Source organism: Nerophis lumbriciformis, linkage group LG30, assembly GCF_033978685.3.
Source record: "Nerophis lumbriciformis linkage group LG30, RoL_Nlum_v2.1, whole genome shotgun sequence".
NCBI lineage: Eukaryota > Metazoa > Chordata > Actinopteri > Syngnathiformes > Syngnathidae > Nerophis > Nerophis lumbriciformis.
The window spans coordinates 32,001,197-32,017,076 of NC_084577.2; the positions used below are offsets into that span (position 1 = coordinate 32,001,197).

At 41.0% G+C, this 15,880-nt stretch overlaps 1 protein-coding gene across 2 annotated transcripts in view; it reads right to left on the reverse strand.

Annotated features, from left to right (window-relative positions):
• Positions 1–833: 833 nt before the first annotated feature.
• brip1 (BRCA1 interacting helicase 1) overlaps positions 834–15,880 on the reverse strand; it is a 43,694-nt gene continuing 28,647 nt past the window's right edge. For both annotated transcript variants that reach the window (XM_061925920.1, XM_061925919.1), the window contains exons 14-19: positions 14,087–14,246; positions 13,875–13,996; positions 3,409–3,521; positions 2,945–3,027; positions 2,162–2,377; positions 834–1,207 (exon numbers count right to left, since the gene is read on the reverse strand). In XM_061925920.1, coding sequence (XP_061781904.1) covers positions 876–1,207; positions 2,162–2,377; positions 2,945–3,027; positions 3,409–3,521; positions 13,875–13,996; positions 14,087–14,246 — 1,026 coding nt within the window. In that variant the 3' untranslated portion in view covers positions 834–875. The remainder of the gene's footprint in view (positions 1,208–2,161; positions 2,378–2,944; positions 3,028–3,408; positions 3,522–13,874; positions 13,997–14,086; positions 14,247–15,880) is intronic.

A 15,880-nucleotide genomic window follows, 5' to 3' on the forward strand; every position in this document is an offset into this window, starting at 1 on the left:
TGATGACATATATGTCGACAACACATTTATGTCAACAACAAGTTTATGTCGACAACACATTATTGTCAACAAGTTTCTGTTGATGACATGTCTATGTCGACAACACATTTATGTCAAGTTTCTGTTGATGACATGTCTATGTCGACAACACATTTATGTCAACAAGTTTATGTTGATGACATATCTATGTCGACAACACATTTATGTCAACAAGTTTATGTCGACAACACATTTATGTCAACAAGTTTCTGTTGATGACATGTCTATGTCGACAACACATTTATGTCAACAAGTTTATGTTGATGACATATCTATGTCGACAACACATTTATGTCAACAAGTTTATGTCGACAACACATTATTGTCAACAAGTTTCTGTTGATGACATGTCTATGTCGACAATACATTTATGTCAACAAGTTTCTGTTGATGACATGTCTATGTCGACAACACATTTATGTCAACAAGTTTATGTTGATGACATATCTATGTCGACAACACATTTATGTCAACAACAAGTTTATGTCGACAACACATTATTGTCAACAAGTTTCTGTTGATGACATGTCTATGTCGACAACACATTTATGTCAACAACAAGTTATTGTTGATGACATGTCTATGTCGACAACAAGTTTATGCTGATGACATATGTATGTCGACAGCACATTTATGTGCTGGATACAAGCACTTATGTCAGCCTCTCTGAGGTGTGTGGACATAAAGGTGTATGAATATGAACATGCTCTTCTGATCACATGACATGTTGTTGTTTACGTGAGTATTTGGAGGAAATAAAAAGTTATAAAGTTTGTACACTTACATCTTGTCTTCGGATCTACAAGTTCTTCCTCCTCACTAGAAGTTCTTCTTCCTCACAAGAAGTTCTTCCTCCTCACATTCCTGATCTTCTTCCTCACTAGAAGTTCTTCCTCCTCACATTCCTGATCTTCTTCCTTCAGGCTGTCGTCAGCTGAAGGTGTGCGTTGGACCAGCTGAGGTCCTCTCAGACCTTCTGACTGCTGGCTTCCTAAAGCCAGTGAGGGACCTTCACACTCCGCCTGCTCTTCAAACAGTTCCGGGGTACAAAAGAGTGTGTGGTCTTCAAGGCTGTGGTGGTTGGGATGTGAGGTCAGAGGGCAAAGGTCCAAAGGAGCTTCTTCAGCTGATGCTAGAAGAAGAGTCTTCTCTGGAGGAGACAACATGTCTACAAACACAACATCAACAAACATGTCACAACTTCTCTTTTCACAAGCAGCACATCAGAGGAGGACTGCAGACTCAGCATAATAATATCACTTATAATAATCAATAATAATGCAGACTCAGCATAATAATAATATCACTTATAATAATGGATAATAATCAATAATAATGCAGACTCAGCATAATAATATCACTTATAATAATGGATAATAATCAATAATAATGCAGACTCAGCATAATAATATCACTTATAATAATGGATAATAATCAATAATAATGCAGACTCAGCATAATAATAATATCACTTATAATAATGGATAATAATCAATAATAATGCAGACTCAGCATAATAATAATATCACTTATAATAATGGATAATAATCAATAATAATGCAGACTCAGCATAATAATAAAATATATTATAATAAAATACATTTTGAAAATACAAATACTTTGTTTAGGCCATTTGTGAAAATGACAAAATATTACAGTCACTCTGAGGAGTGATCTATTGATTATATGACATGAGGAGTGATCTATTGATTATATGACATGAGGAGCGATCTATTGATTATATGACATGAGGAGTGATCTATTGATTATATGACATGAGGAGCGATCTATTGATTATATGACATGAGGAGTGATCTATCGATTATATGACATGAGGAGTGATCTATTGATTATATGACATGAGGAGCGATCTATTGATTATGTGACATGAGGAGTGATCTATCGATTATATGACATGAGGAGTGATCTATTGATTATATGACATGAGGAGTGATCTATTGATTATATGACATGAGGAGTGATCTATTGATTATATGACATGAGGAGCGATCTATTGATTATATGACATGAGGAGTGATCTATTGATTATATGACATGAGGAGTGATCTATTGATTATATGACATGAGGAGTGATCTATTGATTATATGACATGAGAGTTACCTGGTGCTTCCTGCTCAGCTGGGACAGGTGTGTGAGGTGGACCATGAAGGTCTGAGAACTTTGGCAACTCCTTGGTTCCTGAGCAGTTCTCTGGGGAGGTGTGGTGGTCTACACAGGACCACCTGTGCTGTGCCTGAGAGAAGGCTGCCAGGGACTGCATGGCGCCAGGGAAGGAGTCGTGATGCTGGACCAGCTGGCGCACCCACTTGGACAGACCTGAACACACATCCAGGTCACTTGGACAGACCTGAACACACATCCAGGTCTTTGGACAGACCTGAACACACATCCAGGTCTTTGGACAGACCTGAACACACATCCAGGTCACTTGGACAGACCTGAACACACATCCAGGTCTTTGGACAGACCTGAACACACATCCAGGTCACTTGGACAGACCTGAACACACATCCAGGTCTTTGGTCAGACCTGAACACACATTCAGGTCTTTGGACAGACTTGAACACAAATCCAGGTCTTTGGACAGACCTGAACACACATCCAGGTCTTTGGACAGACCTGAACACACATCCAGGTCACTTGGACAGACCTGAACACACATCCAGGTCTTTGGACAGACCTGAACACACATCCAGGTCTTTGGACAGACCTGAACACACATTCAGGTCTTTGGACAGACCTGAACACACATCCAGGTCTTTGGACAGACCTGAACACACATCCAGGTCTTTGGACAGACCTGAACACACATCCAGGTCTTTGGACAGACCTGAACACACATCCAGGTCTTTGGAGATCTGATCTTTGGTGTTGATGATGTACCTGTGATGTACTTGCTGGGGTTGCTACGGTAACGGTCGTCCACCAGGATTAGAGCCCCCCAGTCCTTCCTGTGTCGGATACACCTGTAACATCAACACAATACTGCAGTACATCCACAAAGTATTCACTCTGCATGTTACTGACTTATTCCAAGAGGGAACACAGTCATTGATGGCCTCACAATTCTACACACAACACCCATGTTGACAATGGGAAAAGTTGTTTTTACACATTTTTGATGAATAATGAAATGAACATAAGTATTTACATCCTTTGAAGAGAATACAAGTATTATGTGTTTGTACTTAGAATACAAGTATTATGTGTTTGTACTTAGAATACAAGTATTATGTGTTTGTACTTAGAATACAAATATTATGTGTTTGTACTTAGAATACAAGTATTATGTGTTTGTAGTTAGAATACAAGTGTTTGCAGTTTAATACCAAGTAAAATAAGCTTACCTTCCCAGTGCTTGGTTGAGAGCTCTGTAGGCCTGAATCTCATACCAGTGACGACCAGGAAGAAGACCTCGACTCTTACAGTGTTGGTCGTTGTACTTCATCTTCAGTTCAACCTGCAACAGTACATCATCATTATACTGCAATAGTACATCATTATACTGCAATAGTACATCATTATACTGCAATAGTACATCATTATACTGCAATAGTACATCATTATACTGCAATAGTACATCATTATACTGCAACATATCATCATTATACTACAACATATTATACTGCAACATATCATCATTATACTGCAACATATCACCATTATACTACAATATATCATCATTATACAGCAACATATCATCATTATACTGCAACATATCATCATTATACTGCAACATATCATCATTATACTGCAACATATCATCATTATACTACAACATATCATCATTATACAGCAACATATCATTATACTGCAACATATCATCATTATACTGCAACATATCATCATTATACTACAACATATCATTATACTGCAACATATCATCATTATACTACAACATATCATTATACTGCAACATATCATTATACTGCAACATAACATCATTATACTGCAACATATCATCATTATACTGCAACATAACATCATTATACTGCAACATATCATCATTATACTGCAACATATCATCATTATACTGCAACATATCATCATTATACTGCAACATATCATCATTATACTGCAACATATCATTATACTGCAACATATCATCATTATACTGCAACATATCATCATTATACTACAACATATCATCATTATACTGCAACAGTAACTTGTACAGTATCTTTACACTTACTTCATCTGCCAGTTCTGAGAAAAACATGTTACTGTGTACATGTGGTACATTCACACAAGTTACCACAATTCTTGCAAGATGATATTTCTCAGCATCATGTAAGTATTCCAACATGAAATATTCCGCACATTAAAGATGTTCTGCTCTCTCACACAGAACCTTTTCCATCATTCCACATTTTTCTAACCACATTCCAACAAAAAATGATCACTTTTTGCAAGTTGCATAAACAATCATTAAAGTTGTTGCTGAGCAGTTTCATGTTTGTCATGTTGTTGTTCCCCAAAGGACCAGAAGGTCCCACAGTGTCAGCTCACTTGTCATCATATCAATATTTGCCTTGCACTACAAATATGTACTTCACTTCTTTTCAGAATTGAGGGCACCACAAAAAATGTCATTATTGTCTTTATCGTAACAACAAATGTTAGTGTACATGAAACATATGTTTATTATTGTCATTTAGTCCGTAAATAAAATAGACAACTTGTCTTTTAGTAGTAAGTAAACAAACAAAGACTCCTAATTAGTCTATGCAGTAACATATTGTGTCATTTATACACCTATTATTTTGTACACATTATGAGGGACAAACTGTAAAAATTGATTATTAATCTACTTGTTTATTTACTCTTAATATTAGCTTATTTTCTGTTTTAACATGTTCTATTTACACTTCTGTTAAAATGTAATAATCACTTATTCTTCTCTTCTTTGATACTTGACATTAGTTTTGGATGATACCACACATTTAGGTATGGATGTGATACCAAGTAGTTACAGGATCATACATTGGTCATATTCAAAGTCCTCATGTGTCCAGGGACGTATTAACTGAGTTAATAAACAATAACGAAAAAAGAAAACATTTTGTGACAATAAAAAATATCAATGTAATCAAAGGCTCTTGTACCTGGTATCATTTCAGTGGATATTTGTATATGTGTTTACATTGAAGAGCGCTAGCTTGCTGTTAGCGGTGAGCTATTGTATCCTCCTACGGTGTGTAGTGAAGCATGTTTAGGTAGGTTTTCCTTGTCCTCCAGTGATAATGGTACGTGTAAGAAACTCACTTTATTTGTTGCCATGGAGGCCAGGATTAGTGATTTAAGAAGTAGCTAAAACACTGCGGAGGGACATTAGCCGCTATGTTACAAAGCACGGTTCACAGTGTTTATAGCTTCACCTGGATCGTTAGTTTTCAAGCCCAAATAAGTCTATTCTCCAGCTTTGGTCTCCACTCTGTTTTCACTTGTAAGTGCTCTGTGTGTGTGCGCTTTGCCTCTTAATACCAGCAACGTCATGAAAAAAAAGGTAGTGGTATTCCTTACTTAATTCATTAGCACTGTGGTACTTTATTAGTCTATCTGACAGATGGAAACATGGAGAGAGGCCCTGTCTGGAAGACAAGCTGATGTCCAACGTGAGGCAGAAAAATGGCAGGGATGCTTCCATCCCTTTCAATCTGTCAGTGTTAGAAAGTTCAGCTGTGAAGGGCAGGTGAGCGAGCACAGCTCTAAGTGCTTGTGACAGGTAGCCTCTGTTTGCCTGCAGCCACCAACGATGTGGCAGGTACAACATGTTCCCTCACGCCAGCACGGGAGGACTTTCTGTGCAGGGACACATGCAAGATAACAAGATCTCAGATGTAGTCTGGTGCCAACAACCCTAGCAAGATCTCAGTAGCAGTCTGGTTCCAACAACCCTAGCAAGATCTCAGTAGCAGTCTGGTTCCAACAACCCTAGCAAGATCTCAGTAGCAGTCTGGTTCCAACAACCCTAGCAAAATCTTAGTAGAAGTCTGGTTCCAACAACCCTAGCAAGATCTCAGAAGGAGTCTGGTTCCAACAACCCTAGCAAAATCTCAGAAGCAGTCTGGTTCCAATACCCCTATCAAGATCTCAGTAGTAGTCTGGTTTCAACAACCCTATCAAGATCTCAGAAGGAGTCTGGTTCCAACAACCCTATCAACATCTCAGTAGAAGTCTGGTTCCAACAACCCTAGCAAGATCTCAGAAGCAGTCTGGTTCCAACAACCCTATCAAGATCTCAGAAGCAGTCTGGTTCCAACAACCCTATCAAGATCTTAGAAGCAGTCTGGTTCCAACAACCCTATCAAGATCTCAGAAGCAGTCTGGTTCCAAGAACCCTATCAAGATCTCAGAAGCAGTCTGGTTCCAACAACCCTATCAAGATCTCAGAAGCAGTCTGGTTCCAACAACCCTATCACAATCTCAGAAGGAGTCTGGTTCCAACAACCCAATCAAGATCTCAGATTGAGTCTTGGTCCAACAACCCTATCAAGATCTCAGAAGCAGTCTGGTTCCAACAACCCAATCAAGATCTCAGATGGAGTCTGGTTCCAACAACCCTATGAAGATCTCAGAAGCAGTCCAGTTCCAACAACCCTATCACGATCTCAGAAGGAGTCTGGTTCCAACAACCCTATCAAGACCTCAGAAGCAGTCTGGTTCCAACAACCCTATCACAATCTCAGAAGGAGTCTGGTTCCAACAACCCTATCAAGACCTCAGAAGCAGTCTGGTTCCAACAACCCTATCAAGATCTCAGATAGAGTCTTGTTCCAATAACCCTATCAAGATCTCAGAATCAGTCTGGTTCCAAGAACCCTATCAAGATCTTAGAAGCAGTCTGGTTCCAACAACCCTATCAAGATCTCAGAAGCAGTCTGGTTCCAACAACCCTATCAAGATCTCAGAAGCAGTCTGGTTCCAACAACCCTATCACAATCTCAGAAGGAGTCTGGTTCCAACAACCCTATCAAGACCTCAGAAGCAGTCTGGTTCCAAGAACCCTATCAAGATCTTAGAAGCAGTCTGGTTCCAACAACCCTATCAAGATCTCAGAAGCAGTCTGGTTCCAACAACCCTAGCAAGATCTCAGATGCAGTCTTGTTCCAACAACCCTAGCAAGATCTCAAAAGGAGTCTGGTTCCAATACCCCTATCAAAATCTCAGTAGTAGTCTGGTTTCAACAACCCTATCAAGATCTCAGAAGGAGTCTGGTTCCAACAACCCTATCAAGATCTTAGAAGCAGTCTGGTTTCAACAACCCTATCAAGATCTCAGAAGGAGTCTGGTTCCAACAACCCTATCAAGATCTCAGTAGAAGTCTGGTTCCAACAACCCTATCAAGATCTCAGAAGGAATCTGGTTCAAACAACCCTATCAAGATCTCAGTAGAAGTCTGGTTCCAACAACCCTATCACGATCTCAGAAGGAGTCTGGTTCCAACAACCCTATCAAGACCTCAGAAGCAGTCTGGTTCCAACAACCCTATCAAGATCTCAGATGGAGTCTGGTTCCAACAACCCTATCAAGATCTCAGAAGCAGTCTGGTTCCAACAACCCTATCACGATCTCAGATGGAGTCTGGTTCCAACAACCCTATCAAGATCTCAGATGGAGTCTGGTTCCAACAACCCCATCAAGATCTCAGAAGCACTCTGGTTCCAACAACCCTATCACGATCTTAGAAGCAGTCTGGTTCCAATAACCCTATCAAGATCTCAGAAGCAGTCTGGTTCCAACAACCCTATCAAGATCTCAGGAGCAGTCTGGTTCCAACAACCCTATCAAGATCTTAGAAGCAGTCTGGTTCCAACAACCCTATCAAGATCTTAGAAGCAGTCTGGTTCCAACAACCCTATCAAGATCTCAGAAACAGTCTGGTTCCAAGAACCCTATCAAGATCTCAGAAGCAGTCTAGTTCCAACAACCCTATCAAGATCTCAGAAGCAGTCTGGTTCCAACAACCCTATCAAGATCTTAGAAGCAGTCTGGTTCCAACAACCCTATCACGATCTTAGAAGCAGTCTGGTTCCAACAACCCTATCAAGATCTTAGAAGCAGTCTGGTTCCAACAACCCTATCACGATCTTAGAAGCAGTCTGGTTCCAACAACCCTATCAAGATCTCAGAAGCAGTCTGGTTCCAACAACCCTATCAAGATCTTAGAAGCAGTCTGGTTCCAACAACCCTATCAAGATCTCAGAAACAGTCTGGTTCCAAGAACCCTATCAAGATCTCAGAAGCAGTCTAGTTCCAACAACCCTATCAAGATCTTAGAAGCAGTCTGGTTCCAACAACCCTATCAAGATCTCAGAAACAGTCTGGTTCCAAGAACCCTATCAAGATCTCAGAAGCAGTCTAGTTCCAACAACCCTATCAAGATCTCAGAAGCAGTCTGGTTCCAACAACCCTATCAAGATCTTAGAAGCAGTCTGGTTCCAACAACCCTATCACGATCTTAGAAGCAGTCTGGTTCCAACAACCCTATCAAGATCTTAGAAGCAGTCTGGTTCCAACAACCCTATCACGATCTTAGAAGCAGTCTGGTTCCAACAACCCTATCAAGATCTCAGAAGCAGTCTGGTTCCAACAACCCTATCAAGATCTCAGAAGCAGTCTGGTTCCAACAACCCTATCAAGATCTCAGAAGCAGTCTGGTTCCAAGGACCCTATCAAGATCTCAGAAGCAGTCTCCATGGCTGCGAGTCCAGCATGAGACATGTGAGCACTTCACCATCCACTTCCAAAGCTGCTGCAAGAAGGCCAGTCGCCCAAAGGGATGATGTCATGTAAATGCGAGCTGACCCATTTTACCTACCTGCCCTGCACTCTGGCATCCCTCCATCTGACATGACAGGTAACATATGTGGAAAAGCCAATGGTGGCTCCAAGCAAATCTCCCAAATGTGCAAGAAAGCAGAGGCTGGAGGGCCTGAGTGAAAATGTCAGAGATCTGCTGTCCCCTGGACTGACGCGTTCATCCTGAAAAACACATCTTTGTCATTTGGAGGTGGCTTTCATCAGGTGGGGGGAGGAGGAGGAGGAGGAGGAGGAGGAGGAGGGGGAGGAGGAGGAGGAGGAGGAGGAGGAGGCCTCTGGCACTGTGCTTGTCACTGACATTCTCTCATCTCCACTCACAGCAGTCCTACATGACACTTTTCAACATATTCACGCTAATTATTCATTCCTCATTTTCTATATTGCCAGGAACTTATTCTGTCTGTCTCTTTATTCTGTCTGTCTCTCAGCAACTTCACTCCAAAGTTATGAGCCGACTTTCAGTCAACTCTCAGGAAATGTCAGAAACAAGTGATTCCATTTTGGGACTGATCCCGATCATTTGCCACCTCCTTTTAATATTCCTTCATCTACTGACACCTCCTTTTAATATTCCTTCATCTACTGACACCTCCTTTTAATATTCCTTCATCTACTGAAACCTCCTTTTAATATTCCTTCATCTACTGACACCTCCTTTTAATATTCCTTCATCTACTGCCACCTCCTTTTAATATTCCTTCATCTACTGACACCTCATTTTAATATTCCTTCATCTACTGCCACCTCCTTTTAATATTCCTTCATCTACTGACACCTTTTAATATTCCTTCATTTACTGACACCTCCTTTTAATATTCCTTCATCTACTGAAACCTCCTTTTAATATTCCTTCATCTACTGACACCTCCTTTTAATATTCCTTCATCTACTGACACCTCCTTTTAATATTCCTTCATCTACTGAAACCTCCTTTTAATATTCCTTCATCTACTGACACCTCATTTTAATATTACTTCATCTACTGCCACCTCCTTTTAATATTCCTTCATCTACTGACACCTCCTTTTAATATTCCTTCATCTACTGACACCTCCTTTTAATATTCCTTCATCTACTGCCACCTCCTTTTAATATTCCTTCATCTACTGCCACCTCCTTTTAATATTCCTTCATCTACTGCCACTTCCTTTTAATATTCCTTCATGTACTGCCACCTCCTTTTAATATTCCTTCATCTACTGCCACCTCCTTTTAATATTCCTTCATGTACTGGTCTGGTGCCACTCAGTTTTGTTTGTTGGATTTGTTTTTCCATTTTTGCTGGCCTTGAGCTCCACCAACTTTCTGTGTGGACTGGACTTGGACTGAGGACTTGGACTGGATAGGGCCTGGCTGGCATCTTGTGTTTGACGTGACAGAACAACTCCAGCAAGGACGCACATGCTCAGTGACCACGAGATGGCCATCTGTGAGCTCAACGCCAAGATGCTTGCATCGTGTGTTCATTTGGAGAAAATGGCCTCTCAAATCACGATGACGCTAACTGCTGCCACTAACGACCTCACTGTTAGCATGCGGCTAACTTGCAATGTTGGTGAACTCAGCATTACTCACTCTGTGAGGTTTGAGGGCAAGTTTGGTGAATGTGAGACTTATATCAGCTGATAAGGTACGTATCAGACGGAGCAAGAGTGGCATACCTTCTTGCAGGCCAAGCAGCTGCCTGGGCGTGGCCGTCCTTGATAGGGTTTTTAACCAATTTTCTGTGTGAACTCAGACAAGTTTTCCATCATCCGGTGTGAGGTAGAGAGGCTGAGGACAGACTGATTGCACTGCGGCAAGGAAATACATCGTTTGCGGAACATTCCAGATTGTAGCTGCTGGGGCTCTCCGTGCAACGTTCCGTTCCCGTTCAAGGATGAACTGGCGTTCCTTGAAGGAGCTTATCAAGCTTGCTCTTCAGCTGGACAACAGTCTACGGGAGCGCACCAGGGCTTCTTTGGTCAACCAGTTCATCGTCTGTGTCCGTTCCAAGGACATTGGACTGAGAAGCAGCAAGGCCAAGCAGCGAGGTGGTTCTCAAACTGCAGCTATGCCTGAACTGAGGGCAGGCGGGTCATTCCAGCGCTCATTGCCCAGTTGACCCAGGAGGTCGTGGTCCTACTTCCAAGGGGAACTCTTCGGGAGGTTAATCAGCTTGAAGGTACTTTACTGTGGAAGGGGTCCTCAGTCAACATTAAGACTTGTTGAGTCTGGGGCTGACAATTGTTTCATTGACTCTGGCTTTGCTCACAAGTTAAAGACTCCTCTGGTTCCCCTCAGTAGCTCCAAAGTGGTACGCTCCCTTGATGGGCAACCTTTAGCTAAGATTTCTTATCAGACCTGTAACCTTACTCTCGTGTTGGCTGGCATCAAGTTTTTTATTATACCTTCCCACTCAGCGCCAGTAGTTTTGGCATTTACTGTCCCACTATTGGCCGGTCTAAACCAGCCATCTCTGACTGGAGCCCATTTAGTCATTCTAACTGCCTGAGGGCGGAGCTTAATCAGACTCCCCTGGAGTCCAGTATTGAACCCACTGATTTATCTGCTGTCCCTAGTGAGTACCACGATCTTAGAGAAGTATTTAGTAAAAATCGTGTGTTATCTTTTCCCCGGCCCAGGCCGTATTCTCTATTTATTAATAAAATGCAATATTCAGCCTGCTAAACATTCTGTAATTGGGGACTATCAACCAGAACTGCCACCAAACTGTATATTCCTCGGCTGATGTACCGTATTTTCCGCACCATAAGCCGCCCTGGGTTGTAAGCCGCGCCTTCAATGAACGGCATATTTCAAGACTTTGTCCACCTATAAGCCGCCTCGTGTTATAAGCCGCATCTAACTGCGCTAAAGGAATGTCAAAAAAACAGTCAGATAGGTCAGTCAAACTTTAATAATATATTAAAAACCAGCGTGATGTGGGCGCGCATGGAGTCGTATATCAACATGGACGGAGCTGCGTGAAAAAAGCCACCCGGCCTCTTCGCGTAAACTTCCCTTAACCACTCGCTCATCTTTTCTTCATCCATCCATCCCTTCGAGTTAGCTTTTATGATGACGCCGGCTGGAAAGGTCTCTTTTGGCAAGGTCTTCCTTTTGAATATCACCATGGGTGGAAGTTTCTGGCCATTAGCATGGCAAGCTAGAACCACAGTGAAGGATGACTTCTCATTCCCTGTGGTGATAATATTCACCGTACGTGCTCCCGTTGTATCCACAGTGCGGTTCACAGGAATATCAAAAGTCAGTGGAACCTCGTCCATGTTGATAATGTTCTCTGGCCGGATCTTTTTTTCAGCTATCTTGTTTTTACAATATGCACGGAAAGTAGCCAGCTTTTCTTGAAAGTCTTTAGGCAGTTGCTGTGAAATAGTAGTCCGTGTGCGGATGGAGAGATTGCGTCTTCTCATGAACCGGATCCCTGTCGCTTAGTAGGAGCCATTTTGTGGTCTTTACAGATGTAAACACACAAAGGAAATGAAACGTAATATCCGCGCTTCTTCTTCTTCTTCTACGCGGGCGGGTGGTTGCTTACAGTAGAAGAAGAAGCGCTTCCTGTTCTATGGGGGCGGGTGCTTACCTTGGCGGTTGCTTGCGTAGAAGAAGAAGCACTTCCTCTTCTACGGGGAAAAAAGATGGCGGCTGTTTACCGTAGTTGCGAGACCGAAACTTTATGAAAATGAATCTTAATATTAATCCATATATAAAGCGCACCGGGTTATAAGCCGCACTGTCAGCTTTTGAGTAAATTTGTGGTTTTTAGGTGCGGCTAATAGTGCGGAAAATACGGTACTAACATTTATTTAGGTAGCAATATCACAGATCACATGACAAAACATCTTTGACAAAGCACGATCGTAATGTAGGACATTTTCATGTTAGTGTAGTTAGACCCATTGTGACACTGAGCGCTTTTATTGTGAAGGTGAATGCGTGTGAGAAGGTGTCTTGACATGCTTGGACCAAAGTGTCCGATTAAAATGTGACTATCTTTTATTCTGGTGATCTTTTAGTCCATCAGTTACAGTAGCAATCCACATTTATGTTATCAAAGCACTCGACTGTCAAGTTAAGACGGACGTGAAGCTCCTTCTCTCTACAAGCGGCAAAGAAAAAATGGTCGGGAGAGCAACTTGTCGTGGCTTTGAACATGACATTTCCTTTGCTCAAAAAGGTTCGTTATGTCTTCTTATTCATGTGCTTTTTCAAGTGTTCTTGTAATCAGAGCATATTTTGGATATATTAGATGGAATTTTTACCTGACAAGTTTGGACTGTCTTCTTCAGAAGTGTCACCTGACCTATCAGCTGTTCTCGTAGGCGTGGCCAACCAGGCACACCTGTCAAGTCTACCTGGTTGGCTTGATGGTTAATGGAGGAGGGAGTCCCAGGTATGCTACTTCATCCCCATTGATGGTTTCCTTGGGCCGCTTTCTTAGTTCGATGGCCTCCTTAATCCATCATGTGAATGTGTTCATTTCTGTGCCGATGATTTTGCCGTTGTCCCGGTCTATGATGTGGTTATTTATTTTGCAATGACCTGATATGGATGATTTTAAGAATTCCTTTTCGGATTTTTGTTTTAGGCTTCTTGTAAACCTTCCAGTCGTCTCTTTTTCTCATTCTTCCTGTTGTTCTTTCTTTGTTGCATTGAATGCCCTCCCTGTTTCTCCAATGTATGATCCAAAAATACATACCAAAAATATGGTCCGATTACAAGAAAAATTGAAAACGAAATTTCCTTAATGTACCTTTTCATTGTGCATTTCTGCTCGCTAGTTTCCCGCTTGTGGCTCAACAGCAACTGAACGGCATTTCATTTCCCCGTGCTATCAGTTCAAAGGAACTGATAGGTAATGCGTGATTATGGCGTTAACTTTGGCGGCCCTAGTTTGAACCTTTGACAAGACGCTTCCTGGCATGAAACTTTGGCGGCCCAAGTACAGGAAGACAAATCCCACAAAAGCGGTCGGTCTTCTGCTTACCTGGAGGTCTTTGATGTTGGGGAAAGGAATTCCGATGGTGACCACAGCTCTGGCGTTGTCGTCAGTGAAGTCCAGTCCTTCGCTGACTTTTCCTCGACACACAGCCATCAGCAGAGCACCATCTGGTAGGCAGTGATCATATTTGACAAAATGATTGGTAAGCAACCAATCAGTTGTGTATTGATCAGGTGAATAGTAGTCAAAGACCTCACCTCTTTCCTCGCTGCATTTGATGGCACTGTAGTAGATCTGAAGCAGCTCATCAAAATCACCCTTCCCGCCACCACGAGGTTCTGTTATCACCGTTTTCAGCTGTTCTAGTTTCTCCCAAGCTCCGGTGGTGATCCACCGATCCCGCATCTTATCCAGCATCTGAGCAAACAACATGACTTTTATACATGCTGGCTGTTCACTGGCAGACCAAAAGTGGTGTAAATATATACCATCTGTCACAACCTCCCGCTGTCTGTCTTGCACAAGTAAGGCAGGTATGGCAAAGAGACGGATCAAGATTTTAACACACGAAGTTCGGAAAAAACGAAAAACAATTTTTACGATAAAAAAGACGGATTTCCAACAGTAGACGGAAAACTCACCTGCCTGTTCACAGAGAGGAAAAGACAAGACAGGTACTGTAAATCTCTTATAGAAGAACCTTCTCATCTCCTTGTGGGTGGATTGTATTTCTCAAATGTTTATTATTGTAGCAATATGGTTGTTAAAGCTAAGTATTTCTGATCAATTGTAAGGGCACCACACGCTGTGTGTTGGCAGAGCAGTGCACGCAGGACAGTTCAGCTTGCTAATAAAGTAAGAAGATCCATCACCTCCTTGTTATGTGTGTGATATACAGTTCTGCATCTTGTACACCTTCACTCAAATATAAGCTTTTGTCAAAGCTGGAACCAATTATTCATATCTGCATTAGTTCTTATAGAGAAATTTGCTTCACTATTCAAACTTTCCCATTTACGAACCCTTTCAAGAACCGATTAAGTTGGTAAACGGAGGTTCCACTGTAGTGCATGTTATGTTACGTTAGAAGATGAAGAAGAAGACTAAACATGGGTCTCAGTTAGTAAAACTATGATCATCACAACCAGCAACTACTCTGCTGCTGGAGATTTATCTTGAATTGTGAATGTTCTTTTTTCCTCTCTACTTTTCTAACCATATTGCTTCGCAAAGGTTTGTCCTCCATGTTTGACACTGGTGTGAGTCATTGGAGTGTGGATTGTCCAACTTCACAATGTCTTCTACAACACTGCAGCATGTCAATCATTGCAACTTGGTCTTAGTGAATTGCGTTTATCATTAACAATCTTTATGTAAGACAAGAACACACGTTTTTCTTTGTTTATGTATTCTATGTCCTCAATGAAGGCTAGCAAGTCAGCTAAGAGTGGAGTCAATGAGAGTCACTCTATTCCGCCTAGAAAGTGCTCTAAAAACATCCATCAAGGTTTTATAAACACACTGTAAGTATATATGTAGTATCTAGTAACATTCATAATAACATGTAATATTTACATATTTGATATACACACTAAGTATACATGTAATGTAGTAAAATTCATAACATGTAATAAATAAATATTTTATATACACATTAAGTATATATGTAATGTAGTAACATTCTTAATATGTTATATTTTCATATTTTATAAACACACAAAGTATATATGTAGTATCTAGTAACATTCATAATAACATGTAATATTTACATATTTTATATACACACTGTAAGTATATATGTAATGTAGTAACAGTCATAATAACATGTAATATTTACATATTTTATATACACACTGTAAGTATATATGTAGTATCTAGTAACATTCATTCGGCCGACCTGTTGGACAAGCCTATAAATGTGTCGGTCATGTATGATGTATTTTTGTTATTTTTGTTTTTTGATGTGTAATGTCTATTGTTTAAATGTACGGCAGTGAAAATGAATTTCCTCAACGGGGACCAATAAATCTAAATCTAATCTAATCCAACGT